Source organism: Sorex araneus, chromosome X, assembly GCF_027595985.1.
Source record: "Sorex araneus isolate mSorAra2 chromosome X, mSorAra2.pri, whole genome shotgun sequence".
Lineage (NCBI taxonomy): Eukaryota > Metazoa > Chordata > Mammalia > Eulipotyphla > Soricidae > Sorex > Sorex araneus.
The window spans coordinates 239,079,594-239,106,135 of NC_073313.1; the positions used below are offsets into that span (position 1 = coordinate 239,079,594).

The following is a 26,542-nucleotide window of genomic DNA, read 5'->3' on the forward strand; positions in this document are numbered from 1 at the left end:
AAAAAAAAAAAAAGAATGAAGATAATAGAAAAGGTAGAGAAGATCTAGTATCTGCATTAGTTAATGGATCTGTGGGCCAGTGAATGCCTTCTATAACATACACGTATTCTCTCTCCACACATAACAAGAAAACAACAAATTAAAAAAAAATAGCAAATTAAAAAAATAGCAAATTCTATAATGAATAAAATCATCCTAAAGAATACTAGTTCTGGGGCCAACAGATGAGGAAAACAGGGACACTTTGCAGTAAATGACTTAAACACTTTGTCTTTGTTTTGGGTTGTTTTGTTTTGGGGGGGGGGTCACACCTGGCAGTGATCAGGGGTTATTTCTGGGTCTGCACTCAGGAATTACTTGTGGTAGGCTCAGTAAACATTTGGGGATGCCAGAGATAGAGCCTGGGTCAGCCGCATGCAAATACCCTCCCTGCTGTACAACTGCTCTAGCTCCACACTTTTTTCTTAATAAGGGTTTATTCAGCACTGCTGGGAGGCCTGGGAGCACTCCCAGTAATATGGGTTGATGTGCTGGAGATCACCAGGGTTATTTCAGTAGTTAGTTTAATCACTATAACCCTAAAAGGAGAACTTTGCACTTAATGTTCAGAATAAAATATATACTATGCTCCATGAAAAGAAAGGTAGTAGAACTATACACGTTAAGACATTCAGCACTTTGGTGGTGGGTATGGTTATACTCTATCCCTAAAATATAAATTATTAAAAAAAAAATAACTTAAACATTCTCTAAAGTGTGTGTGTGGGGGGAACCCCAACTGTGTTAACTTCCCTTCACTTCTGCCCCCCAAACACATGCTTTTTGAAATCATTAAATTACAGGGATAAATAATATATCGTAAAGCATCAAAGAAAAAGCACGAGAAAAATCAGGACACTGGAGAATGAGAATGACTATAGGCTTCTCTACAGCAGCTAAACAGTGTCTATAATGCTAAACGGAAAAAGTGACCCTAGAATCTTATATCCTGTGACTGGTCTACTGAGGAAAAAAAGGCAGCCTTTTTTTTTTTTTTAAGGCATTCTTAAGCAAGTAAGAATTCAAATAGAGCACTGATAAGTCTTTCTTGAAAAAATTAAATAGAGGCTAGAGAGATAGTATAGCAGGTAGGGTGTTGCCTTACAGTTGGCTAACCCGGGCTTGATCCCCAGCAACCCATCAGATCCCCAACCACCACTTATTCCTGAGTGCAGAGTCAGGAGTAACTCCAAGCATAGCTGGGCATAGCTCCAAACCAAACCAAAACAAAAACCCCTGTAAAGCCTAGGTATCACAATGAAATATAAATTAAAACTCAGTCATGAAAATACCAAGTAAATGGAGGGGTGAAAATTTCCTCCAGGAGTAACTCTTCCGGTAAAGAAAAGTTTAACCCTACATCCCCACCCTCAAAGGATAAGACTTGGGGACTACAGACAAGAACAGTTAGCATGCCTAGCATGCACCTGACTCAAGTTCAATTCCTGGCACCAGAGTCGAAATGAGTCGTTGGGTCTTCACATTTACCATCTCCACCACGGGTAACTATCACCAGGAAGGCCCCGGGGAGCCCGAGTAAGACTTGGGAAGCCTGAGCAAGACTTGGAAAGCCACCTCACACACACACACAACAAAAAAGATTCTTTCTGTAGTTAATAATTTAATTACTGGTAAATAAAAATAACATGCAGAGCACATATTTTTTTTTTTTTTTGCTGTTTCGCTATCTACTCTCCCAACTTATTCTATGTATGGAAAGGACTATGGTTTCATCAACAGTTATTTGAGGATTATGAATGTCTTAGCTTCCATATTCTTTTTGCTTCTGTTTTTGTCCCTCACCCAAAAAAATACTGCTTAAAGGTTTCTCTCCTGCAGTTCTTAGGGGAACACTGGTGCTAGAAATCAAACTCATGGCTCCTGCACACAAAGCATGTATCATAACGCTTTGAGCAATCTTCCAGGACCCTGGCTTCCTTTCTATACTGCTGTACTTTTAAACAGTAATCAGATATTGACACAAAAGCACCACCAACAAAATACTTAAATGTTAAGATGAGTTAATAAATGCAACTTGAGAGCACCTGGCTGAATGGATGGCTACCGGAAGCAATGTCTTGAAGAACCTTGGGGGAGTCTCCCAAATGGTCATATCTGTAAGTGAGATCCACTGGACTGCCTATAAGGGCCACTTTCAGGTCATTATGAAGCCAGCTGAAATAAAAATAACAGCATGATTTATAATCCTAAATATTTTATAGCTAACTTTTCAAGCATTTATTGATTAGTTTAAAGCTAACTATTAAATCTACTAATATTACAAATATTGGAAAGATATAAAGTATTCCAGGATATAATTATGTACCTGTCTAAAACAAAATTGCAAAAACATACAACGAATTAACTCTAGAAGAAATTCAATGAATTATTCTACTATATAAGAATGCTAACTGAAAATCCACTATAAACAGACATTAAGTTTATAATGTGTGATTTTCTCTTTTTGCCCTATTTGCACAGTAGTCAATTATTTCCTATCTATAAGACCATTTAACTATAGAGACACAGTATAGGGGCTAAAGCTCTTGCTTTCTTATGCTAACCCTAGTTCGACTCCTGACACTCCAGGGTCTCCTATGCCACCAGGAGTCAAGTACCAAGACTGCAGTAGTCTCCAAATATGGCTAGGCGTTGCTCCAACTGAGCTCTCCCAAGTAAACAAAGTTTATGAAATTAAATTATGCCATTCATATTTTCTATGAGGAAGTAGGGACTGGGTTCCTCCAGAAATAGTTATAAATGCAGTAATTATATATTCTGGTTTGACAATACTGGATTTTACCTATAACTAACTCCTCCTTTGCTCTCAACAATCTCCCACTTTAGACAAAAGATCTTATGATCAATCTATTCATGTATCTCTAAAAAATGGAGTTTATGAAATAACGTGTGCTGTTCACAAAAATTTCAGAGAGGACTAATTGCAATTATTGACTCCATACTAGAACCTGGGAAGAAAAAAATTATTATAAAATAAATTATGGAAAAATCTGAAAACAATGATTCTTGCAATGTAATACTGCAATCATAACTAAATATCTGGGTCCAGAGACACATCACAGGGGTTAAGGTATTGACCTTGCATGCATCCTATGTACTATTCATGGTCCCCTGTAATGATCCCTAACTATAAAGTCAGGAGTAGCCTCTGAGTATGACTAAATGTGGCCCAATTCCCACCCCCTTTTCACAAATAAAAATTTTATTTTTTAATAAAGAAAATGTTACCAGTTTTAAAGAAAAATTCACATAAAAATATTTAGGGACTGATGCTGGAGAGACAGTACAATGGATAGGGTGCTTTGCCTTGCATGAGACCACCCTGGGTTTGATCCTCAGCATTCCATAAGTTCCCCCACAAGCACAGTCAGGAGTGATTCCTGAGAATAACAGGAGTACTAACGGGTGTGAGCTGAAGCAATAGCACAGTGGTAGGGCGTTTGTCTTTCACGCGGCTGACCTGTGTTCGATTCCTCCTCCCCTCTCGGAGAGCCCAGCAAGCTACCAAGAGTATTGCACCCGCACGGCAGAGCCTAGCAAGCTACCCAGGGCGTATTGGATATGCCAAACACAGTAACAATAAGTCTCACAATGAGAGACATTACTGGTGCCCGCTCGAACAAATTGATGAGCAACGGGATGACAGTGACAGTGACTAACGGGTGTGGCCCCAAAACAAAAACGAAACAAAAATGGAAACAGAAATTTAGGGCCAAAAGAGCTTGTGTATAAATTACATTTAAATTGTCTCCAAAAAATTATATTCACATGTACTCTCAAAAATAATAATAAATGTAACGTATTCAATATGCCAAAAACAGTAACAACAAGTCTCATAATGGAGACGTTACGGGTGTCCACTTGAACAAATTGATGAGCAAGGGAACGACAAAGTTGCTACAGGGCAGTGCAACACCAGTTAATATGGGTGAATGGTAACAAAAATGGTATACAACAATAATTTCAAGTACCTTGAACTATTTAAAAACAAAGTTGCCAAAGCCAAGGTTCAGGTGCGAAGGCATTTGCACTGTATGCAGCTGGCAAAGGTCTGGTCCCTGGCAGTGCATGGTCCACCAAGTACCCACTAACAAAAAGCCAGGAATGGCTCCTGAGCACCACCAGGTACAGTACCAAAACACACACGAAAACACACAACCCCCCCACAAAAAACATATACACAAACCTCCCAAAACAAAAGGTGGGGCAGGGGAAGTGATCAGCAGAAAAAGTGGTAAGAATATACCTATTAGAAATTGAGCTTCAATTATATACTGGATTCTCTTCCCAGTATCATATGATTCAATACTAGGAATCAGATGATAGATCATTTTTTCATATATAAAATAGACTAACTACTTTATAAATTAAATGCATATGTATTTCTAGCAATAGCACAGTTGTAGGGTGTTCACCTTTCACACAGCCGACCCGTGTTCGATTCCTCTGCCCCTCTCGGAGAGCCCGGCAAGCTACCGAGAGCATCGCACCCGCACGGCAGAACCTGGCAAGCTACTCATGGCGTATTGGATATGACAAAAACAGTAACAAATAACTCTCACAATGAGAGACAGTTACTGGTGCCCGCTCGAACAAATTGATGAGCAACGGGATGACAGTGACAGTAACAGTGTTATTTCTAGCAGTGCAAATGGATTGAATCTAGAACCTCATACATACAAGGCAAGTACTCTACCACTAATCTACCTTTTTGGCGCTACAAATATTTAAAAACCCCGATAAATATTATTACTAACCTCTTTCGAATTCTAGCATTAAATAGTGGTGCCTCAAAACGTGGATTTGTACCAACCAGAAGAACAAGATCAGCCTCTTCCACACCAGCAATTGTAGTATTAAGAAGATAATTGGAACGTAAATCTGTGCTAGAGATACAAAATTAAAAAACATGTTTACTTTCAAACTAATGCACATAACAATTTCTGAAATACTATGTCATCAAACCCACAGCACTTCTAGGCAAGAAATGTTTATGACACATTCTGAAATTACATAAAAGCTTCATATACTTATTGATTCTTCTATAGCTCCTGAAGTTTTGATCACATACTCTGATTTGTATGTGAAAATTAACTAGTTTTCCTTGGACATGTTACAGTTGTAATTTTTTTTTTCCTTTACAACTTACAACCAAAAGAGAAAGAAAGCCTTGAAATTTCTTACCCTGCTCCTGCTGTGGGGAAGACCTCTTCAGTGCACAGACTGTCAGAGTCCACTCTATTAAGTAAATCTTTAAGAGCTACTAAGGCTTCTGCATCCACCAAGCCACCTGCAATAGCTGCCACATCTTTGCCCTGAAAATTCTGTAACTGAAAGTGGACAAAAGGGGTAAGACCAGGGTTGGAGAAATAGTAGAATATAAGGCACTTGCCTTGCACAAGGCTGACCCGTGTTCCATCCCTGGCGCCCGGCCCCCCCAACTCCCATCTCTGAGTCCGCCAGGAGTGGCTCCTGAAATCCACTCACTGGATGTGGCCCCCAAAAAACAAATAAAAAGATATCATCAAGAAATTCTAATTCAACAAAGACCTAGTGAACTGTTCAAAAAAAGTAAAACAAGAGCTCATTCTCAAGTTAAGTATAAAAGACAACCAAAAAAAAAAAAACCCTATAAAAGGTTTTACTCCAATTTTTTTTTTCAGTATTAAAAAGTCTTTTGTTAAACAGGGAATGCTTCAGACATTTGTGTCATCCCGCCCAGATGAGATCCAGAGCAGCCGCGCATGCACGGCCCCTCTGCCCCTTAAAGACTATGATCCGGGAGGTCTACTAACCCATTTTGGCACCCCGCGGCTTCTAATAGGAATGCATCTAGACTGTGAACTGAGCTACAATCCCATGCTGCCCGGGGAAGGGGAAGGATTTTCTCTCTCAACGCTTTCTTTCTACGGGGGAGATAGTAGCGACAGCCGCAACGCCCACGTGGCATCCGCCATTTTCTAGAACTCACAACCCAGAGGTATGAACTTACAGTGATGTGGCGCTCAAGAGATCATGGGATGGGGGTGTTACTGGCACGCTCTCCACCCAGATGAGATCTGGAGCAGCCGCACACGCATGGCCCCTCTGCTCCTTAAAGACTATGATCCAGGAGGTCTACTAACCCATTTTGGCACCCCGGGGGCTTCTGATAGGAATGCATCTAGACTGTGAACTGAGCTAAAATAACAGAAATCTAAAACTGCACGGCCACTGTTGCGGCCGCACGAGCTCATGTAATCTTCATTCTCAGCAATGGAAAACAAATTATCAAATGATGCCTTTTCAGTAGGTTTGATTGTTAGGAGAAAATTCCAAATAATAATAGTGAGTTCTCTGTTGAAATACTGAATGTATTCAAAGTATAGAGAGAATAAAGTGAAGATCATTAGCCACTCAGATGGGGGGTGGGTATGGGAGGGGGTTATATCGGGATTCTTGGTGGTGGAACATGTGCACTGGTGAAGGGAAAGGGGCTTGATCATCATATGACTGAGACTTAAATCTGAAAGCTTTGTAACTTTTGTCAAGGTGATTCAATAAAATAAAAATTAAAAAAAAAAAAGAAATTTGTCCAAATTTGTCCAAATGGCCCTTGCACAGAGGCCATGCGAATCTTCTCAGTATCATTTCAGTTTTAGTATTATGTGCTGTTAAAGTAAGCTTTTTACTCCAATTATTAATCTAAAACTGAGAAGCAAAAGCATACATGGCGCCAAAGCTATTAACAGCAATCTGTTTGGATATTACTTTAAATTAGGAACAAAGTGGCAAAATGAAATCTGAAGACCAAATAGTGTGGGTTTATCATCACTAAACATTAAGTTAAAGTTATCTTCCATTCACTCTCGTCTTTTATGTACTCTGCCTTTCTCTAACCATCTTCTCTACTTTTGTTCTGGCAAGCATATTCAAAGAACCACTTTTGTAGGCATCCTTGGTAAGTTAGTCAGAGATTCCCCCATGCTCTCTTTTATATAATCCCCTGCACAACTACACATAGTAACTTACTATAATTGCCTAGTTAGCATCTTTTTGACTACCAGACTGTGGGAGGTGGGGATCAAAATGTTAGTAGTGAGGCGAGAGTGACAGAATGGTGGAGAGGGCATTTGCCTTGCACATGGCCTACCCGGGTTCAATCCCCAGCATCCCATATGGTCCCCCAAGCACTGCCAGGAGTAATTCCTAAGTGCAGAACCAGCAACCGGGAGTAACCCTTGAGCACCACTGGGTGTGACTCAAAAAGGAAAAAAAAAAAGTAGTTTTTACATTTAGCATAACAATTATTTCTCAATAAACAATTAAATGAAAGGTAATTTTGGTAAGAGAAAAAAGCATTGAACAGAGACAAATCCCCTCTTCTCTACAAAAATCACAAATACTACTTATTTTATATTTCAATTTGTTACCATTCCAGCTACACGAGAGAGTGCATCCTCCCAGGAGGTATAGGTTAAAAGTCCCTTTTCGTTTCTGACCATCGGCTCGGTAAGTCTCTGGCGTTTTAGCCCATCATAGGCAAATCTAGATAACAGAAATTATATTGTATGTAATCTGTGAAATCTGACTGGAGGCAACTATCATTTTCAGGTTTAAAATCAAAATGTTAACAGCTGGATGGAAATCATTACTCTAGGCTGTTCTTTAACTTGTAGCAGCAATGTTAGCTGGCTGTGCTTGGGGATATAGGCCTAGTGGTAGCAGGGATTGAACCCAATGCCTCAAATATGGAAGGTATGTGCTCTTCCACTTGAGCTAGATCCCTGGTTGCTGAAGGCTTTTCTGAGCTACACTAATCTTTTATCATCAACTCAAAATAGAATATTCAAACAGGACCAAAGAAGTTCTTTTCAACTACCTAAATAATCTAAAAACTACAATGATATGGGGCTGGAGCCATAGCACAGCGGGGAAGGCATTTGCCTTGCACGCGGTAGACCAGGGTTCAATCCCCGGCATCCCATATGGTCCCCCAAGCACTGCCAGGAGCAATTCCTGAGTGCAAAGCCAGGAGTAACCCCTGAGCATCGCTGGGTGTGACCCAAAAAAAAAAAAAACTACAATGATAGCTAATAAAGACAAACCCTTTTTAAAATCTTTAGTACCACTAGATTATGTAAGATCAAACTTGCATTTATCCTCTTTTTTTCCAATGAACAAATGAAAATAGATTAAGCAACTTAATCTACATCAATTTCTTTGGAAAAAGAGATATTGCTCAAAAGTTAATTTAAAAGCCAATGATATACCTAGGACTATTAATATCAGCTTTATTGAATTCTCTATATAAACACTAGAGTTTCCAATAATCTATATTCACTAGCTCATTTGGAAACATGAGCTATTCTTCAAACCTAGAATCAAGTGACTGGCGAGATAGGTAATAGGCTTGAGGATGCTTTGCATCCAGAAGGTTTGAACTTGATCCCTGGCATCACAGAGTTCCGCTGAGCATTGCTAAGACCTATCCCCAATAGACTCTGAATTGAGAGTAGCCACTGAGTACCACTGGGTGTGGCTCAAAAACAAAAACAAAAACAAAATTGGTATAGTTTCCTTCAAATCAACTAATATGTCAAAGAAAACAGTATAGCATATACCTGGTTTTATCAGAGATCCACTCTTCATTGATATCCTCATGCATCCTTGGCAAAATCCGCATCACCTCTCCAGTTCTTGTGCTTACCACAATATTACTTCCAACTGCATCCATGACATCGATGGATTCTGTCTTTCTGAGAAAATAAACACAGGTATTTGTGGTTTTGAGAGTTAGAAATGAGGAAAATGTTTCTGATACCTGTCTTGTCATATAACATTACAATACCAATCCTTCACTATTGTAGATTTCCCACAATCAATGTCCCGTTTCCTTTCTGCCACCTCACCCACCCAGTCTCCCTCCCAACCCCTCTTACTCCCCTCACTCCTCTTTCTCTCTCTCTCCTTTTATGCCCTGTGATTTGCAATAAGATACTGAAAGGTTGTCACGTTTATCATTTTACCTCCTTTCAACACTCAGTTCTTGTCCAGAGTGATCATTTCCAACAGCCACTGTCATAGTGGTCCCTTTTCTGTCCTAATTGCTCTTTCCCCCACTATGTCACAAGTTCCAAACAGCCATTTGTGGCAAGCTACCAATCACAAACCCGTCTTAAATCAATTTTTAATTTTTGCTTTGTTTGGTGTTGGCCCATAACTGATAGCGCTCAGGGCATATTTTTGTGCACTGCTTGGGGGGGATAAGGGGGTGGGGAGGGGAGGAGGAACACTCCCAGTGGTGCTTCAGGGAAACCGTTCAATGCCAGGGACTGAACCAGGACTTCTGCATGCAATATACCAGGACTTCTGCATGCAATGTACATGCTACAGCCTACAGCCCTTCAAGCAATCTCCTTGCCCCTCTGCCTCAATTATTTTTTATTGTGTAGGTGGTGGTGGGGATCAAACACCAGGACATCACAGATACAAAGCAAATATTCTACTAGCTGAGCTATACACTTGCTCCCCAAAACAGTTAAAATTACTTTCTGAACTTCAGAAAAAAATGGACCCAGAAGAATTCCTCATTTAAAATATGTGTGTGTAGTCTCATATTTTAATGCCAAATCAAAACTTCTAAATTACAAAAGGAAACTTGAAAACAGAGTCAGAGAGAGTACAAAGGTTAAGGTGCTTCAACCCCAAATGTATGATCATCTAATCTTTGATAAGGGAGCAACAAATATGAAGTGGAGCAAGGAAAGCCCCTTTAACAAATGGTGCTGGCATAACTGGACAACCACATGCAAAAGAATGGGCTTAGACCTCTCCACCTGGCACCATGCACAAAAGTCAGATCAAAATGGATTAAAGACCTCAACATCAGACCACAATCCATAAGGTACATTGAAGACAAGGTCAGTAAAACGCTCCACGATATTGAAACTAAAGGTACCTTCAATGATGACACGCAACTGAGAAACCAAGTGGAAACGGAGATAAAAAAAACAGGACTATATTATTATTATTATTATTTGCTTTTTGGGTCACACCCAGCAATGCACAGGGGTCACTCCTGGCTCATGCACTCAGGAATCACCCTTGGCGGTGCACAGGGGACCAAATGGGATGCTGGCATTTGAACCCAGGTCGGCCGCGTGCAAGGCAAATACACTACCTGCTGTGCTATCACTCCAGCCCCAACAGGACTATACTAAACTAAGAAGCTTCTACACCGCAAAAGATACAGTGGCAATCTACAGAATGGGAAAGGATATTCACCCAATATCCATCCAATAAGATGGATATTGAATACAAAGGCAATCTACAGAATGGGAAAGGATATTCACCCAATATCCATCCGATAAGAGGTTGATATCAAGGGTATATAAGGCACTGATTGAATTCTACAAGAAGAAAACATCCAACCCCATCAGAAAATGGGGCGAAGAAATGAACAGAAACTTTCTCAAGGAAGAGATATGAATGGCCAAAAGGCACATGAAAAAATGCTCTTCATCACTAATCATCAGGGAGATGCAGATCAAAACAACTATGAGATACCACTTCACAACTGAGACTGGCACACATTCAAAAGAACAAAAGCAACCGCTGTTGGCGTGGATGTGGGGAGACCCTTCTACACTGCTGGTAGAAATGCCAACTGGTTCAGCCCTTTTGGAAAACAATATGGATGCTCCCCCCAAAATTAGAAAATTGAGCTCCCATCTGACCCAGCAATACTACTTCTGGGAATATATCCTGGAGAGGCAAACAGGTATAGTAGAAATGACATCTGCATTTCTATGTTCATTGCAGCACTATTTGCAATTGCTAGAATCTGGAAAAAACCTGAGTGTCCGAAATCAGATGACTGGTTAAAGAAACTTTGGTACATCTATACAATGGAGTACTATGCAGCTGTTAGAAAAGATGAAGTCATAAACTTTGCATATAAGTGCATTAACATGAAAAGTATCATGCTAAGTGAAATGAGTCAGAAAGAGAGGGACAGACATAGAAAGAATGCGCTCGTCTGTGGGTTATAAAATAACAGAATAGGGACTGGAGCAATAGCACAGCGGGTAGGGCGTTTGCCTTGCACTCGGCCCAGGTTCGATTCCCAGCATCCCATATGGTCCCCTGGGCACCGCCAGGGGTAACTCCTGAGTGCAGAGCCAGGAGTAACCCCTGTGCATTGCCGGGTGTGACCCAAAAACCAAAAAAAAAAAAAAACAGAATAGCAGACTAACATCCAAGAATAGTAGAAATAAGTACCAGGAAGTTGGCTCCATGGCTTGGAAGCTGGTCTCACATGCTGGGGGGAAAGGCAGCTCATATAGAGAAGGAAACACCAAGTAAAATGTGGCTGGAGGACCCGCTTGGGAAGGGAGATGCGTGCTGAAAATAGACTACAGATTGAACACGATGGCCACTCAATACCTCTATTGCAAACCACAACACCCAAAAGGAGAGAGAGAACAGGAGGGAATGCCCTGCCACAGAGGCAGGGTGGGGCAGGGGGATGGGATTGGGGGTGGGAGAGATATTGGGTTCACTGGAGGTGGAGAATGGGCACTGGTGGAGGGATGGGTTCTCGAACATCATATGATGGAAACACAAGCACGAAAATGTGTAAAGCTGTAACTGTACCCTCGTGGTGATTCACTAATAAAAAATATATATATATTTTAAAAAAGGGTTAAGGTGCTTGCCTAGCAGCTGAGACCACAGCACAGGTTTAAATTCCCAAAGTACCACCAAGTGTGGTCCCCAATTTAGCAAAGAGCCCAGTGAAGTTCCTGAGCACTTGGATGTGGCCTCAAAACTAAAATAAAAAATCCCAACCAAAATGAGAAAAACCACCCAGAAATCACTTTGAAGGGGTTCCAAAGGGCCAAATCTGGGGCAACTGATGACAGGATTCCAAAACCTGTTAAATATGTTTATAAATTCTGCCCACAAAATAAAGCTGGGAAAAACTGAAATTAATTTAGCGTGCAGGAGTCTACAAGACATACACCATCCTAAGATCCATTTATGCGTGGAAAAACCTGTCAAACTCTGAGATACATGGCACCCTGTGGTATTCTGATCCTAACTAAGCCTCTTTTCAGTATTGACTGGGGGCACTGCAAGGTGGGGTAAGCTATGTAAATTGCAGATAAAGTGTTACTTGAGCAGAAGATCAATCCTGACACCCCACTCAGAACCTGCCAGGAATGATTCCTGAGTACAGAACCTGAAGTAAGCTCATCACTGAGTATGGTCCCAAAACAAAACAAAATAAAACAAAACAAACAAAAAAAACCCACAAAAAAAGATCTTTTATCAACAAAATAAGGCTTCCTACTTATTGCCTGCTACCTACCTCATTTCTTGATTTAATCAGGAGAATCAGAGATCTGCCCCCCAAATTAGGAATAAAATGTTTATCCTAGACTTTTAATAAACTGTCTTATAACAGGATCTGACTAAATAGGTACACATAAGAATTGAAAATATGATGAAAAACTACAAACAAAAAAATCAGAGTTTTACTAGAAAGAATCAGTGAATAATTTTGTGATTGAAGAAACTTTGAAACTGGGGTTGGAGACAGAATATGGTGGAGAAGGAGCTTACAGTCCACCGACCCTGGTTTGATTCCCACCACAGATGGTCCACTGAACGTTGCAAGGGTGCTTGCAACTGAGAACTGTCACCAATAGCCACTGAGCACTGACCCAAGTGTGACTCAATCTCCCATCCCCTACATTTAAGAAATGAACAAAAATAAAGTCACCTTTGAAAGAAAGCAAGGATGCTAATGGTAATTTGCACAGGTTGATCCTTATCTTCCAGCAAAAGGATTTTACTTAAAAGGTCCTTAACTGGCACAGTGGTAAAGCACCTGCCTTTTCAATTGCCAACAACGCCCACGCACCAGCTCTGCAACAAAGAGTGTGACTGCAGGTATGCCACCACATAATGTGCTACTCCCTGTGAGCACCACAACCAAGTGTACATGACCCCAACCAAAAGGGTGGCAAGTATTTACAAAAAATTAAGACATTTTAAAGTAAAAAACAGCGATCAAAATAATTAGGAGGAAAATAATTTTTGAACAGCAGATTAAACAACAAAAATACAAAAAAACAAAGATGAATGAATACCTTGTTTCCCAAGGCCGGGCAGTAAATGCATAAGGCTTAGAGGTTAGGGCACCTACAGGGCAGATGTCGATGATATTCCCTGAGAGTTCAGACATGAACATCTTTTCAACGTATGTGCCAACTTGCATATCATTTCCTCTGCCTGTTGTTCCCAAATCATCTACTCCTGCAATTTCACTTGCAAACCTGCAAAATAAAAATGCACCACCAAACAGTCACATCCAGCAAAAGAAATTTTCCTATTAACAAATCACAAATAGAAATATTTTCTAAATACTAAAATATATGCATATATTCTCAATGGCGAGCATAGATGCTGAATAAAAAATAATTTAGTAAGTGTTTGTACTTGAGGCATAACACAAAAGAAAACTGTGTCCACCATGTGTATATATAGCTCAGCAAGTTATGAGTTAATGCTTGCCGAGCAAATAAAGTTGATATTAACGGAATTTTAGCTTGTGGAAAAATATTTAAAAACAATCTCTTTCTTTTCCTGCCAAATCAGTTTTCATCCTTTCTCAGTGTTGTTATTCCACCAAATTCTGCCATTAAGTATACAAATGATAGTCCAATAGGGAAGGGGAAAAAATTACCGAATGCAGCGAGTACACTGTATACATCTAGTCATGATGGTCTTTACCAACGGCCCAATGTTTTTGTCCTCCACAGCACGTTTCCCCTCTAAAAATCGGCTCCTATCATTTCCAAACATCATGGACTGGTCCTTGAAATAGATGATGAGTATTAATCGAATGCTGCTAATAAAATAAACAATTCAGCCAACAACAAAAAAAATTAAGATTATATACACATACCTGCAGATCACATTCACCTCCCTGGTCACAAATAGGACAGTCCAGTGGGTGGTTTGCTAACAAGAACTCCATCACACCTTCTCTGGAGGGAAAATTGTAGCATATAAAATGACACAGGTTACTGATACTCAAAATGCTGACACCTAGGATATTTAAATAACCTTCAAAAATGTATGGTCTCTTATGTATTATTTACATTTTAAAAAAATTTGAATTGAATCACAGTGAGACACACATTTATAAAGTTGTTCACGATTGGGTTTCAGTCATATAATGTTCCAACACCCGTCCCTTCACCAGTGTACATTTCCCACCACCAATGTCCCCAGTTTCCCTTCCGACCCACTGCCCCCATGGTAGGTACTTTTCTCCCTCCCCTCCCTTCTCCCTTCTCTCTCCCTCCCACCCTCTCTTCCTCTCCTCCCCCCTCTTTCCTTTTCGGCCTTATGGTTTGCAATGTAGTATTACTTTTATAGGTTACCAGAAATGCCAATGTAATTATTTCAGTAGTTATTAAACATGTAACATTGAAAAGTTTTGTGTAAATCTTGAATTGTTGGAGAACCAAAAATATGAAATTGCATAATTCATCCCTCCCCAAATAAATTCTGACTTTGTTTTGTTGCCACATCCAGTGGTGTTCAGAGGTTCTGCACTGGCTCTGCACTCAAGAATTACCTCTCGGGGGCTGGAGCAATAGCACAGCGGGTAGGACGTTTGCCTTGCACGAGGCCGATCCGGGTTCAATTCCCAGCATCCCATATGGTCCCCTGAGCACTGCCACGGGTAATTCCTGAGTGCAGAGGCAGGAGTAACCCCTAAGCATCGCCGGGTGTGACCCAAAAAGAAAAAAAAAAAAAAAGAACTACTTCTCGGAGCTGGAGTGATAGCACAGAGGGTAGGGAGTTTGCCTTGCATGCAGTCAACTTTGGTTCAATCCCCAGAATCCCATATAGTCCCCCCGAGCACTGCCAGGAGTAATTCCTGAGTGCAGAGCCAGGAGTAACCCCTGTGCATCACTGGGTGTGACCCACCCAAAAAAGAAAAAAAAAAAAAAGAATTACTTCTCATGGTGCTCGAGGGATCAGATGGGATGCTTGGGATCAAACCCAAGTCAGCCGTGTACAAGGCAAGCTACCCTACACTATGTACTATAGTTCTGGCCCACACTAAATTCTGACCTTTAACAAAATAGAACAACTTACAAAAAGTTGATGGATAGTGCTCAGAAAGTATTTACATCAATTTGAAACAAATACAAACACATAATACTAATCATTTCAGTAGAGTAATAAAATACTTCCCAGATTCATTGTTAATCATAAAGCAAAACCATCACTATTTTTTAAAATTTTTGTTTGGTGGGTTTTGGGGCCATAGCCAGTGGTGCTCAAGGATCACTCTTGGCAGTATTGGAGGATTGAGGGATGATAGGATCATACGCTGTTCTGGGGACTGACCTGAGTTGGTCTCATGCAAGGGACATGCCTAAACCCCTGTACAATTTCTTGTCTAATCCTTTTTAGTATTAACCCCACTTTAAGAAATACAAAAAACCTGTAACATCACGTCCTTTAGTATGCATATTTTTACCATTCCCAGAAACCAAATATGACAACTTCTTTGTAAAACGGTACCAAATTTCTGAGGGATATTAAATATTAAAATGTGCAAACTTTGCTCTAAAAAATGCTATGCTCTGGGCTGAAGAGATAGTATAGCAGATAAGCACTTACCTAGTACAGCGGATTTAATCCTCAGCACTCCATATAGCCCCCCAAGCACCACTAGGAGGAATCCCTTAAGCACAGAGCCCAGATTAAGCCCTGAGAAGCACTGGATGTGACCTCAAAACAAAAAAACTAAAAGTTACACTGAGTCACAATCAAGTACCTGGCTTTCTTAGACTTCTCAGAATTTGTCAGGATGTTCCATCCTTTCATTACTGGCATGGCACAGGCAGCCACAACCTGAAATTCCAACAACAAAAATTTGTAAGTATTTTTATTTATCAGCAATTACAAGCAACCCAATGCACATTACATATTTGAAAACAAAGAACAAAATTTTTTCAAAGTCCAATTGGGGCGGGTGGGGGGGATTGATCCCAAGCAGTGTTCCAGTGTGGAGGCCCCACTGGCAATTCTCGGTGATTAGGGCCATCAGATCAACGCAAGGGCCTGAGGATGAGATGCTGCTCAGGCCCTGTGGTACTGGGGCTTTCCAGGGATACACCCAGGTGTCCTAACCATCATACCAATTCTTTTTTCTCTCTTAGAGAGCATGGCAAATCAAGGAGCTATACCAGAATGACTTTTGCAAGTGGAGATTGTTAGCCCTGGGGTTTGAACTAGACACTTTACACTTACCCGGCAGGAGCTTCAAGAAGTCAATGACTGAGTCATCTTGTGGGCCCCAAGAAAAAAGGTTTTCGTTTCCATATGCTCAATATAATTATCTAGCACTTTGTGTTTGTCTTGGAAGCAAAAAACATTCTACTTCTTAATTTATACCAACAGCTGTACCTCTCTATCTTATTTTTGGTGGAGGTGTTGCCTCAGAGATCAAGGCAAATAACGACCTGCCTCTGAGGTCTATTACCAACCCCCAGCACAACTTTTTTTACAAGAGGTTCCTAAATTACAAGAGTGTCAAGGTATTATAAAATTAAAACTACCATAGTCAGGGGCCAGGAGATAGTACAGAGGGTGTATGAGGCTGAGCCAAGTTCCATTCCTAACATCACGTGGTCCCACTAAGTATCCTGAGTGCAGCTGAAGGTTCCCAAACACTGCAGGATGTAGTCCTGGAAACACTCAGCACTGAGGTTGATCGGGTTATCCCTGGCACCACAGGGTCCAAGGTGCAAACCCGCTCTGCCTAACTGGCTGAGAATTGCAGGAAGAACCCCCAGGGGCCACAAGCATCCTCCTCCCCACCAAAAAAATTCAAATGAAATTGCAAGTAAGCTTCCCTTAAACTTCCCCTAAATTGCAACCCCTTCCACTAAACAAAAATGGCAATGGCTAAAATCTAATGTATTGCTTGACTATTTCACATCCTAAATGTGTTATAGAGCCATCTGGAAATACTGACAGCTATTTTTTTAAAAAAGTCATCTTTAAATTTCTAAATTATATGGCACTTATAAAGCACTTGCATATACCCTCCACTCCCCACAACACCATCATGGGTCACAGAGCCAGGAAAAGCTCCTGAGCACTACAGGATATGGTCCAAACCCCCATCAAAAAAAGATAAAAATCAACAAGAGAAAAAAAACACTAATTTTATACGTAGAAAAAAACAGCTAGAAAAAAGAAAAAAAAACAGCTAGATTCTCCACCATAACAATATTCTAAGGCTGCAAAGTTTAAAAATTTCTACCTTCTATAGCATGGTGTGGAATTTTAGGTATCAAGTACCTTAGGAGCTTTCTCAATTTCAACAAGGCACATCCTGCAGTTTCCAGCAACAGACAATCTTTCATGATAACAAAATCGAGGAATCTGCATGCCAACCTTCTCACAAGCCTGTTGAGACAAAAATAAAATGCACAAGATAACTTTATCTTATTCTTATCTTGTTAAATATAGGAAATCTAAAACTGAGGCCATCCCCTACCTATACAACTACTCTTTTCTATAAATACCTATATCCACATCTATTCTGTGCTTACACCTTGCATGGTACAATATGAAGAAGTAGCTGCAGGCTGTGGCTGAGATTTTTTTCCCCATTTTAACTTTGGACCACCGTATACAAAATTTCCCTGTCTGGGGCTGGAGATAGTTAAATGGACCGGAGCATATATTTTGCATGCAAGAGTTCAGGCACTGCTAGATGCTCAGGGATCCCTCATATAAAGGATATCTTTATATAAAATGTGAAGGTTTTTTGTGTTTTATTGCTTTTCCAGTAATACCAAACCATGGTTAAGGCTTACTTTGGCTTTTGTGCTCAGGGATCACTCATGGCAGACTCAAAGGACCATGTGGGAAGCTAAGGATTGATTCCACGTGAGACACAGGCAAGTCAAGTGCCTTAGCCACTGGACTATTCTCTGGTCCTGAAATATGAAGGGTTTTTAAAAGCAAACTTATTTTCACATGATTTTACTACCCAGTTTCCTTCATAAGGCTTATTTGGGAATGGGAGGAATTGGAGTGATACCTGGTGGCACTGGGGAAAATTCCTGGCTCTAGGTCTAGTGCTCAGGGACTGCGTGGTGTTGGGCAAAAAACAACTTTGCTACAGGCAAGGTAAGTGCCTTATCCTTAGTACTATGTCTCTGGCCCCATACCCTACCCTCAGCCCCCTTTTGAGTATCAAATAATATAAAATTTTAGAACTGTATAAAGAAAATAAGCTATTTTTTTTTTTAATCAGAACATAAAGAGATTCTCCATATACCTACTTGGAGAACAGTAGTTCCTGGTTCCACCATGACAGACTGACCATCAACAAACACTTCAATCAAATTGCTCGCTGCAGTGGTGGTTGTTCGAACTGTGTATCAAAAATATTGCCAAAAAAAAACAAATGAGAAGTTAGTATTATTACAACAGAGAATAATGGGTTAAATTAAACTCTACAAGTCTAAAATTCTTTCCTCATTTTACACTATTTATACTAATTCTCTACTGAGGATTCTCTACAGGATATGGAATTACTTTTAATAGCAGTTTAAATTGAACATTTTAACATTCATGAAATACATACTGCGGAAATGAAATGCATACAGCAGAATGACTCACCCCCTCCCCATTTGGGCACTGATGGACAATCCCTACCTTTTTTTTTTTTTTTTTTTTTTTTTGCTTTTTGGGTCACACCCAGCAATGCACAGGGGTCACTTCTACCTCATGCACTCAGGAAATCACCCCTGGCGGTGCTCAGGGGACCATATGGGATGCTGGGATTCGAACCCGGGTCGGCCGTGTGCAAGGCAAATGCCCTACCTGCTGTGCTATCACTCCAGCCCCCCTACTACTTTTTACTTTTTGGGTCACACCTGGCGATGCACAGGGGTTACTCCTGGCTCTGCACTCAGGAATTACCCCTGGCCGTGCTCAGGGGACCATATGGGATGCTGGGATTTGAACCCGGGTCGGCCGCGTGCAAGGCAAACGCCCTACCCGCTGTGCTATCTCTCCAGCCCCTCCCCTACTACTTTTTAATCTACAATAATTTCTATTTACTTTTTCTGCTTTTATTTTTAAAATTGAGGGCCAGAATATTAGTGTAGCAGGTAGGGAGTTGACTTGCATGCAGTCAAGCTGGGCTCAATCCCCACCATCTCATATGGTTCCCCCATATAGGAATAATTTGAGTGCAGCCCTGAGCACAGCTGGGGTGGCCCATAAACCAAAAATTACAATGTATTGAGTAGCAATGGTTTACAAGAGTAAATATTTATATATGTTAGGGGTGCAAAGATAGCATACAAAAAGCCCACTACCTAAATGACAAACCCCTTACAACCCATTTGTTTTGGGGGAAGTGGGGAGGGCACTAAACACAGCAGTGCTCAGGGATCTAAATACTCAGGGATCACTCCTTTCAGGGCTCAGAGGACAGTATGTGGTGCCAAGGATCAAACCTGGTTGGTCGTGTGCAAGACAGACAAATCACTTGCTGTACTATCACTCTGGCTGTCTCTCATTCCTTTTCAAAAAGCAAGGGTTTAAAGACTTTCAAGAAATATGCCATACACCCATGAAATTTACAAGAGAGAAAGCTCTGTATGTACAAATAAGTATGCATAAAAATAAAATACTCACCACATCCTTTAGGAGATTTAGAAAGGCCAACTAAGGCCCTTCTTACAGGTATTCTTAACATGTTGCTAAGAATAAAAAAAAAAAGAATTATATTATTATAGGGAAAGAAATCGTAATTATATTTTTTGTAATATGGTTTTAAATAATTCACATACTATTTCATAGGAGTATATACATATAATGCTAATATTTCCCCTCAAATACTTAGGATGGATGAAAATACCCACTCTCAAGAGATGAACTGACTTGCAGAAAGAAGGAAAAGCTAAAATAAAGGACAATGTGGGCTGAGAGATAATTAAAAGGGCTTGCCATGCACTTAGCTCACCCAGTTTGAATCCCCAGCACCACCAGGATACTCCTCCAATAACCCCCAAGGACTGTCAATGTGACCCCAAAGCCAAAGAACAAAAGCGAACAAATAAAAAAAAAGAGAGGAAATTTTGTTGCAATTTCCAACTATCAACAAATGAGCAAACTTAAAGTAATTTACAAAGGTTGTGGGGGAAGGGCACACCTGACTATGCTCAGGGCTTACCTCTGGCTTTGCATTCAGGGATCACTCCTGGTAGTTTTGGGGAACCATATAGGGTGCTAGGGATCAAACCCACATAGGTCACGTGCAGGGTAAGCATCCTGCTGTACTTCGCTTCAGGGCCACTTTTACTACACAGTAAAACAAACTTCAAGAGCAACAGTGAACTCACAAGTAATATAAAATAAAGTATCCTTTTCTGCTTTCACTGCCTACTAGCATGCTTTCTAAATTCACAATCTGTGATACTGAGTTTTAGCTTTGTTTTGGTTTTGGGTCACATTCAGTGGTGCCCCAGGTTTACCCCTGGATCTGCACTCAGGGATCATTCCTTGGGGAGCTTGGGGGACCTATGGGGTACTGGGGAACCAAACTCCAGTCAGCTATGTTTAAGGCAAGCACCCTGCCCCAAGCACCTTGCCTATTGTTCTAGCCCTGCCATACTTTATTTTGGTTCTGAGCCACACCAAGGACGCCCAGGGGTTACTCCTAGTTTTACACGTACAAATCAATCCTGGTGGTGCTTAGGGGATGGGGATCTAAACTGGGTCCACGGGAAGCAAGGCAAGTGCCTTACCTATCGCACTTATTTCTTTGGCCCCTGTGACACAGAATTTAAAGACATCAACTCTGTCATCTACCAGTGTGACTCTGGTGAACCCAACTTTCTGTTTTACATAATAATAAAAACAGTATTTCCTAGACTATGAGTTATTAGTACAAGTCAACGGTAGTTAGAGCCAAATTCAACTTAAACTAGTTCTTTCACAGAGGAAAGAAAGTTTTGTTTATTGTTACATCTGGCAGTTCGCAGGGAACCCCCTACTGGAGGTGTTCAGAGATCCATTGTGATGTTTGGGTAGCTGTGTTCAAGACAACTTTCTTAATTCCTATACTATCTGGCTCCTGAAAAGGTTTTCAAGTTTCTTCCTTAACCTCCCATCTCTTTATTATTAGTAAGCAGTGCACATTACCTATATTATTCCTCCTACAAAGCTGCAGGACAGTTATCAATTTCAATTCTACTCAACTTTATAAACTCCTTGACAAAGAACGGTGCATTTTCACCACTTCCCTTTCCTGAGAAACTTGCCCAGTGCCTTAACAGAAATGATCAAACAGTCTCATCAAAAAGTTCCCAGGATGAGCGCCTATACCCCCTCTGAGAATCTAGGGATGGTTAAACATAAACGTAACCAGAATTGGCGACATGAGCGCTACTAAAAATTAAAAGAACAACAATCAATATTTCACGCTACAATGTGAAAACCTGAAAAGCTATCCTTTCGCTCCCAAAACAACACAGAGCCAGGAGTAAGCCCTGCGCACCTCTCCCCACTGCAACGTAGCAAGCTCTGGTTTGAGAGGGACACAGTTCCTGACTCCCCGACTGCTCCCGAGTCCCGTTTCCAGCTCAGGACAAGACGTGCCAGAACCAATTTGCTCCGAGCGCATCCACCGCCAGGGCCCGGCTTTCCAACTCCTACTACTCACTGCACCGCTCCCGACCCTCCTCTACACACAATTCTTGGGGTGTGGGAAAGGACACGGGCATCCGAGAGAAGAGCAAAATCCAGGTGCCCCCCTCCACCCCCCCGCGCATCACGGCCCTTTCCCGATGTCGCGCGGGAGAAAGCTGGTGCGGCAGGTGCGGTGGCGCCGTCACTCGCGACCTTGCGTGCGCCACCCGGGTCTCCCCCCAACCCGAGCCCACCACGCAGCCAGAGAGAGACGCGCATGGTTGCCAAGGAGACAGCGGCCACTCCCGAGTGGTCCAGGAGCGGGGCCCGGGCTTTGAGTGGGGCGGAGGACGCAGAAAAGGACTCGGCCTTCAGGCGACGTCACCTGACCCGTCCAGGCGCCTCTTCTGCGGGCCAGGACCGGTCCGCACTTCCCCCCCACCCAAGCCTGCACCCGGGCCCGCGCTCCCTGCAGCCTCCTTATCCTCCTTCCTGCTCCATCAGTACCGGAGGTCGTGAGGATTCCCGAGGCGGGGGAGAACGGGGGGGCGGAGGACGCGGCGCAGTCAAGGGCAAGAGGAGAAAAGAGCCGCCTGGGCCCAAGGGAACAGTCTTGTCCATAAATAAACTCCTGGAGCCGAGCCTCCTCGGCTCCGTCCGCCCAAACACGACCTCACCTTCTCCCGGGAGCCGCGGAAACCGCTCTGGGGGAAGTATTTGCGCCTGACCCTTGCCTTCAGAGGTCCGGCCGCTATCTCAATATGGCGGCCTCGGCACCTCCGTCAGCGGACCTGAACGACGGAAAGCCGGGAGGGACCAGAAACCTCAGGCTCCGACAATTCGCCCGCCAGGATTGAGTTCTACGCTTTCCGTCCACCGATGAGGGGCGGGCCTAAGGCGCCGCAGCGAGTAGGCGGCAGCGGCGACGGAGGTAAAGCGGAAGAGACCCTCACTTCCGCCGGAAGTGAGAGGGCGGTCCTTAAGGCGGGGCCTCTTTAGCCGGTTCCGGCGCTTGGAGGAGAGCTGCGGCGACTGTAATTTAAAAAGTACATTCTCAGTTAACTATTGACGCCCACGAAGAAGAAAGAAAAAACGGCCCCGGGAAGCGGGGGGGGGGCGGCGGAAATGGCTGGGCGATGACATTACGATGTCGAGACTTTCCCGTTGAGAAACGGACCGATGAGCATACTTTGACCTCTGACCTTCGACCGGACGCAGCGGAGGGAAACGCCTCCGCGTCTATATAAGGGATTTTCCGGCCTCTCGCGGCCCTTTTTTTCTGCCTCTTAGCGCCGAGCGCTTCTCGCCTTCTCGCTCCGCGTTACCCTCGCGGCGGACTCGTGCCAGCAGCAGCAGCAGCAGCCAAGCGCCATGGGTTTTGGAGATCTGAAGAGTCCCGCAGGCCTCCAGGTGCTCAACGATTACCTGGCGGACAAAAGCTACATCGAGGGGTGAGCGGCCGGGCCAGGGGGAAGCCACGTGGTGCCGCCGCTGCAGGAAAAGGAGGGAAAGGTTTAGCGGCCGGCCGGGGGAGACGGGCTCGAGATACGCCGGCTGCTCCTGCCAAGGCATGCGCCCAGGCTGCCACGCGTCTTGGCGGCGTAAAACTTAGTGGGAGATGCTTTCAAGGTGGTCTTGGGTGGCGGCGGACGCGAACATATGGGCCCTGATTTTGTGTGTGTGCGCGCGCGGCTTAGAAAAAAAATTAAAAAGGGGCTGGAGTGATAGCACAGCGGGCAGGGCATTTGCCTTGCACGCGGCCAACCCGGGTTCGATTCCCAGCATCCCATACGGTCCCCCAGCACCGCCAGGAGTAATTCCTGAGTGCAGAGCCAAGAGTAACCCCTGGCATCACTGGGTGTGACCCGAAAAGCATTTTTATTAAAAAAAGCAACCAAAAAGCCCAGACTGGAGCACCTTCTGGGCCGGATGCCGTCTGGCCGAGCGTCCCACGAGTTTATTAGGCCGAGGTGGCGCGGGTGCGGCGTTGGGCGGGGCGTGAGCGCTCATCCTCCTTGGTGCCCTCGGTAGGTACGTGCCGTCGCAGGCCGACGTGGCGGTGTTTGAAGCGGTCTCCGGCCCTCCCCCTGCCGACTTGTATCATGCCCTTCGCTGGTACAACCACATCAAGTCCTTCGAGAAGGAGAAGGCCAGGTAAACCGGACCTTTTGGGTCTCCACCACCGTGTTTCGCTTTCCAAAAGTTGAACTGTAAGGATTTTTTTTTTTCTCCCCTCCTCCTCACTTGGCCCAGAGAATTGGACCCAGGTTCCTTTAGAACAGTATTGCGGGGAGGGGGAGGCGGGTCATTGTAAGCTGAGTTTCTCTGTTCCTTTAGGAGGCTAAGAGACTGAAGCCCTCCATTTTTTCACAGAACAGGTAGAACATGGACAGCAGCAATGCAACTTGTCCCCACACTGCCCTGCCAATTGCCTCCACCCTGACCGGGGCGGGCCCACCTCTTAGGGTGAGAGGGTGGCTCATTCGTTCAGTTCTTGGCCATTCTTCTGAAACCGCCAGCCAGGGTGGAAGTTTGGGCAAGTGGACTCCAATTAACTAGGAATGGAACTGAGCGTACTTAAAATTTCAAACAGAAACTTTCATACTGAAAGAGTAAACCATAGTGAGTATTGCATATACTATCATTGGAACATGCTACTAATGTTGGTTGTGGGAGGAGTTAAGTAGATAAAAGTATTTTTTTACCTGGGAGTGTTGATCAATTACTAGTGCAAAGGGGGGAGGTCTCTTTAAGTCTGGATAGAGTACGTTCTCACTATAAAACTACATTCTGTCAAGGTTCTTGTGTTTGAATTTGTGCCCCCTTCCCTTTCTTTCCCCCACCCAAGTCTGCCAGGGGTGAAGAAAGCTCTGGGCAAATATGGCCCTGCTAATGTGGAAGACACTACAGGAAGTGGAGCTGGGGACAGTAAAGATGATGATGACATTGATCTCTTTGGATCTGATGATGAGGAGGTACTGCATAAATTAATAAGTTGGGTCTATCGTGCTTAGGGAAGCACAGGCTTGGTAACATAATTGCCTGGATTTGGTCCCTGGCATAAACTATATTACCCTGCCTTTTAAAAATTTTCTCACTGGTTGTGTGATGAATAAAATCAAATCACCATCTTTCGGCTGAGTTCCTGATGGATTTGCTTTTTTCTGATAACAGTGGACTTTATTGTGAGAACACCAGCCAAGAAACAACCAGCTTTGTGAAAGCCTTTCATTTTTTTTCTTTACAGGAGAGTGAAGAGGCAAAGAAGCTAAGAGAAGAACGCCTTGCACAGTATGAATCAAAGAAAGCCAAAAGTAGGTCACTTTATAATTTGTGTTTAAGCTTGATGTCCCTTATCCCCGAAGTAATTTTCCGATTTATTGAGTTGGTCGTTGTCTTAAAACTCACCACAGCTACTGGTCTGCAACTGCTCTAAATGTGGCAGTTGTAGCATTCCTCTGTGGAAAAGAAATTGTAGCACAATTAAATGCCTCTTTCTTGGCAAAATAGAATGTAGGCATATACATGTGTGAACAGCACTATGGAGATGATACAGTTTCAGACTTTGAGTATTGTGGTTAAGAAATGCAGTTGAGTATTTGAATAATTCTGTTCCTTACCTTTTTTAGAACCTGCAATTGTGGCCAAGTCTTCCATCTTATTAGATGTGAAGCCTTGGGATGATGAAACGGATATGGCAAAATTAGAGGAGTGCGTCAGAAGCATTCAAGCGGATGGCTTGGTTTGGGGCTCTTGTAAGTTTAATGTTTGTTTTCCAAAACTGGCATCTGGGCTATGCGTGTGGTTTCAGCTTTTCAGTTAGAACTTTCCTAACTTGAGATTTTCCTTCTCTGTTTTTAGCTAAACTAGTACCAGTAGGGTACGGAATTAAAAAACTTCAGATACAGTGTGTTGTTGAAGATGATAAAGTTGGAACCGATATGCTGGAGGAGCAGATCACTGCTTTTGAGGACTATGTGCAGTCCATGGATGTGGCTGCTTTCAACAAGATCTAAATCCATTGTGGATACTTGCTCTTCAATAAAGGCTTGGAGGAACAACCCGTGTCTTGTGACTCTTAAATATGAGAATGACACTTCCACTATGAAGGAAGAAACTTCACTATGTGTAATTTGCAAGTAACACATTGGGCATAAAAGAGCAAACTGCCCTATAAAACTGAGTGTTTCATATATTATGTGAGCAAATTTTCTAAAATATTAATAGAAATGGACTTAGTTTAGTACAATATCAGCTTGTTAGTGATATCTTCATACACTCTGATGCCGTTTTTCCCCAGAGTGCATCATATTTGCCTTACTTGAATCAGGGAGCTCAATTTGTAGAAATCTTATAGCAATAGTTTCTGGTAACTGGACTAATAGCTTTATCGTTTTTTCGCTCTGGGGCTTTACAAGAGTTATATAGTTTTTTGTGCTGGTTTTTCTTGGAAGAGTTGGAACTTAAAATTTTGGAGCTAAGGGGAACTGTCCTGGGGCTAGAGCAATAGTTAGCAGTGGATAGGGCATTTGCCTTCAATCACCTGGCGTTCCATATGGTTCCCCGAGTACTGCCAGGAGTGATTCCTGATCACCAGGGGTGATCCAAAAAGCCAGAAAAAAGAGCTGGCCAGGATCCTCCAGCCAGTGTTACTTGAAACTAGAAAAGTTTGGGAAAAAATCTTAAAATCTTGCATGATCCAGAGGTGAGAGGCCTTCTCCGGAGGAAGGCTTCTTGTCAAGAGTTT

At 42.6% G+C, this 26,542-nt stretch overlaps 2 protein-coding genes and 3 non-coding genes across 5 annotated transcripts in view; 3 read left to right on the forward strand and 2 right to left on the reverse strand.

The window, feature by feature from the left end:
* The window catches only part of NDUFS1 (NADH:ubiquinone oxidoreductase core subunit S1), a 36,284-nt gene extending 13,659 nt beyond the window's left edge, over positions 1-22,625 (reverse strand). Inside the window, exons 1-13 of the mRNA XM_004601302.2 lie at positions 22,473-22,625; positions 19,801-19,865; positions 18,435-18,526; positions 17,443-17,550; positions 15,911-15,987; positions 14,018-14,099; positions 13,796-13,926; positions 13,200-13,385; positions 8,664-8,798; positions 7,473-7,587; positions 5,245-5,390; positions 4,818-4,946; positions 2,085-2,214 (exon numbers count right to left, since the gene is read on the reverse strand). Coding sequence (XP_004601359.2) covers positions 2,085-2,214; positions 4,818-4,946; positions 5,245-5,390; positions 7,473-7,587; positions 8,664-8,798; positions 13,200-13,385; positions 13,796-13,926; positions 14,018-14,099; positions 15,911-15,987; positions 17,443-17,550; positions 18,435-18,526; positions 19,801-19,861 — 1,392 coding nt within the window. The 5' untranslated portion in view covers positions 19,862-19,865; positions 22,473-22,625. The remainder of the gene's footprint in view (positions 1-2,084; positions 2,215-4,817; positions 4,947-5,244; positions 5,391-7,472; positions 7,588-8,663; positions 8,799-13,199; positions 13,386-13,795; positions 13,927-14,017; positions 14,100-15,910; positions 15,988-17,442; positions 17,551-18,434; positions 18,527-19,800; positions 19,866-22,472) is intronic.
* On the reverse strand, positions 6,618-6,722 carry LOC129400546 (U6 spliceosomal RNA). The gene has a single exon (XR_008627769.1). It is a non-coding gene; the product is annotated as a U6 spliceosomal RNA (small nuclear RNA).
* Positions 22,626-22,805: 180 nt separating the features above from the next.
* EEF1B2 (eukaryotic translation elongation factor 1 beta 2) lies at positions 22,806-25,856 on the forward strand. The gene is made up of 6 exons (XM_055120526.1): positions 22,806-23,246; positions 23,827-23,949; positions 24,644-24,770; positions 25,043-25,109; positions 25,425-25,550; positions 25,657-25,856. Exons 1-6 carry the CDS (start codon positions 23,167-23,169, stop codon positions 25,809-25,811), a joined length of 678 nt encoding a protein of 225 aa, XP_054976501.1. The 5' UTR covers positions 22,806-23,166; the 3' UTR covers positions 25,812-25,856.
* LOC129400652 (small nucleolar RNA SNORD51) lies at positions 24,893-24,969 on the forward strand. Its single transcript, XR_008627842.1, has one exon. It is a non-coding gene; the product is annotated as a small nucleolar RNA SNORD51 (small nucleolar RNA).
* Positions 25,201-25,337, forward strand: LOC129400680 (small nucleolar RNA SNORA41). Its single transcript, XR_008627867.1, has one exon. It is a non-coding gene; the product is annotated as a small nucleolar RNA SNORA41 (small nucleolar RNA).
* Positions 25,857-26,542: the final 686 nt, after the last annotated feature.

Bases quoted from the DNA above. Each gene is read 5' to 3' on its own strand.
- EEF1B2 (XM_055120526.1), top strand. From the start codon at position 23,167: ATGGGTTTTGGAGATCTGAAGAGTCCCGCAGGCCTCCAGGTGCTCAAC. The intron at 24,771-25,042 runs GTACTGCATAAA...TTTTCTTTACAG, and splicing joins TTGGATCTGATGATGAGGAG to GAGAGTGAAGAGGCAAAGAA. The intron at 25,110-25,424 runs GTAGGTCACTTT...TACCTTTTTTAG, and splicing joins TGAATCAAAGAAAGCCAAAA to AACCTGCAATTGTGGCCAAG.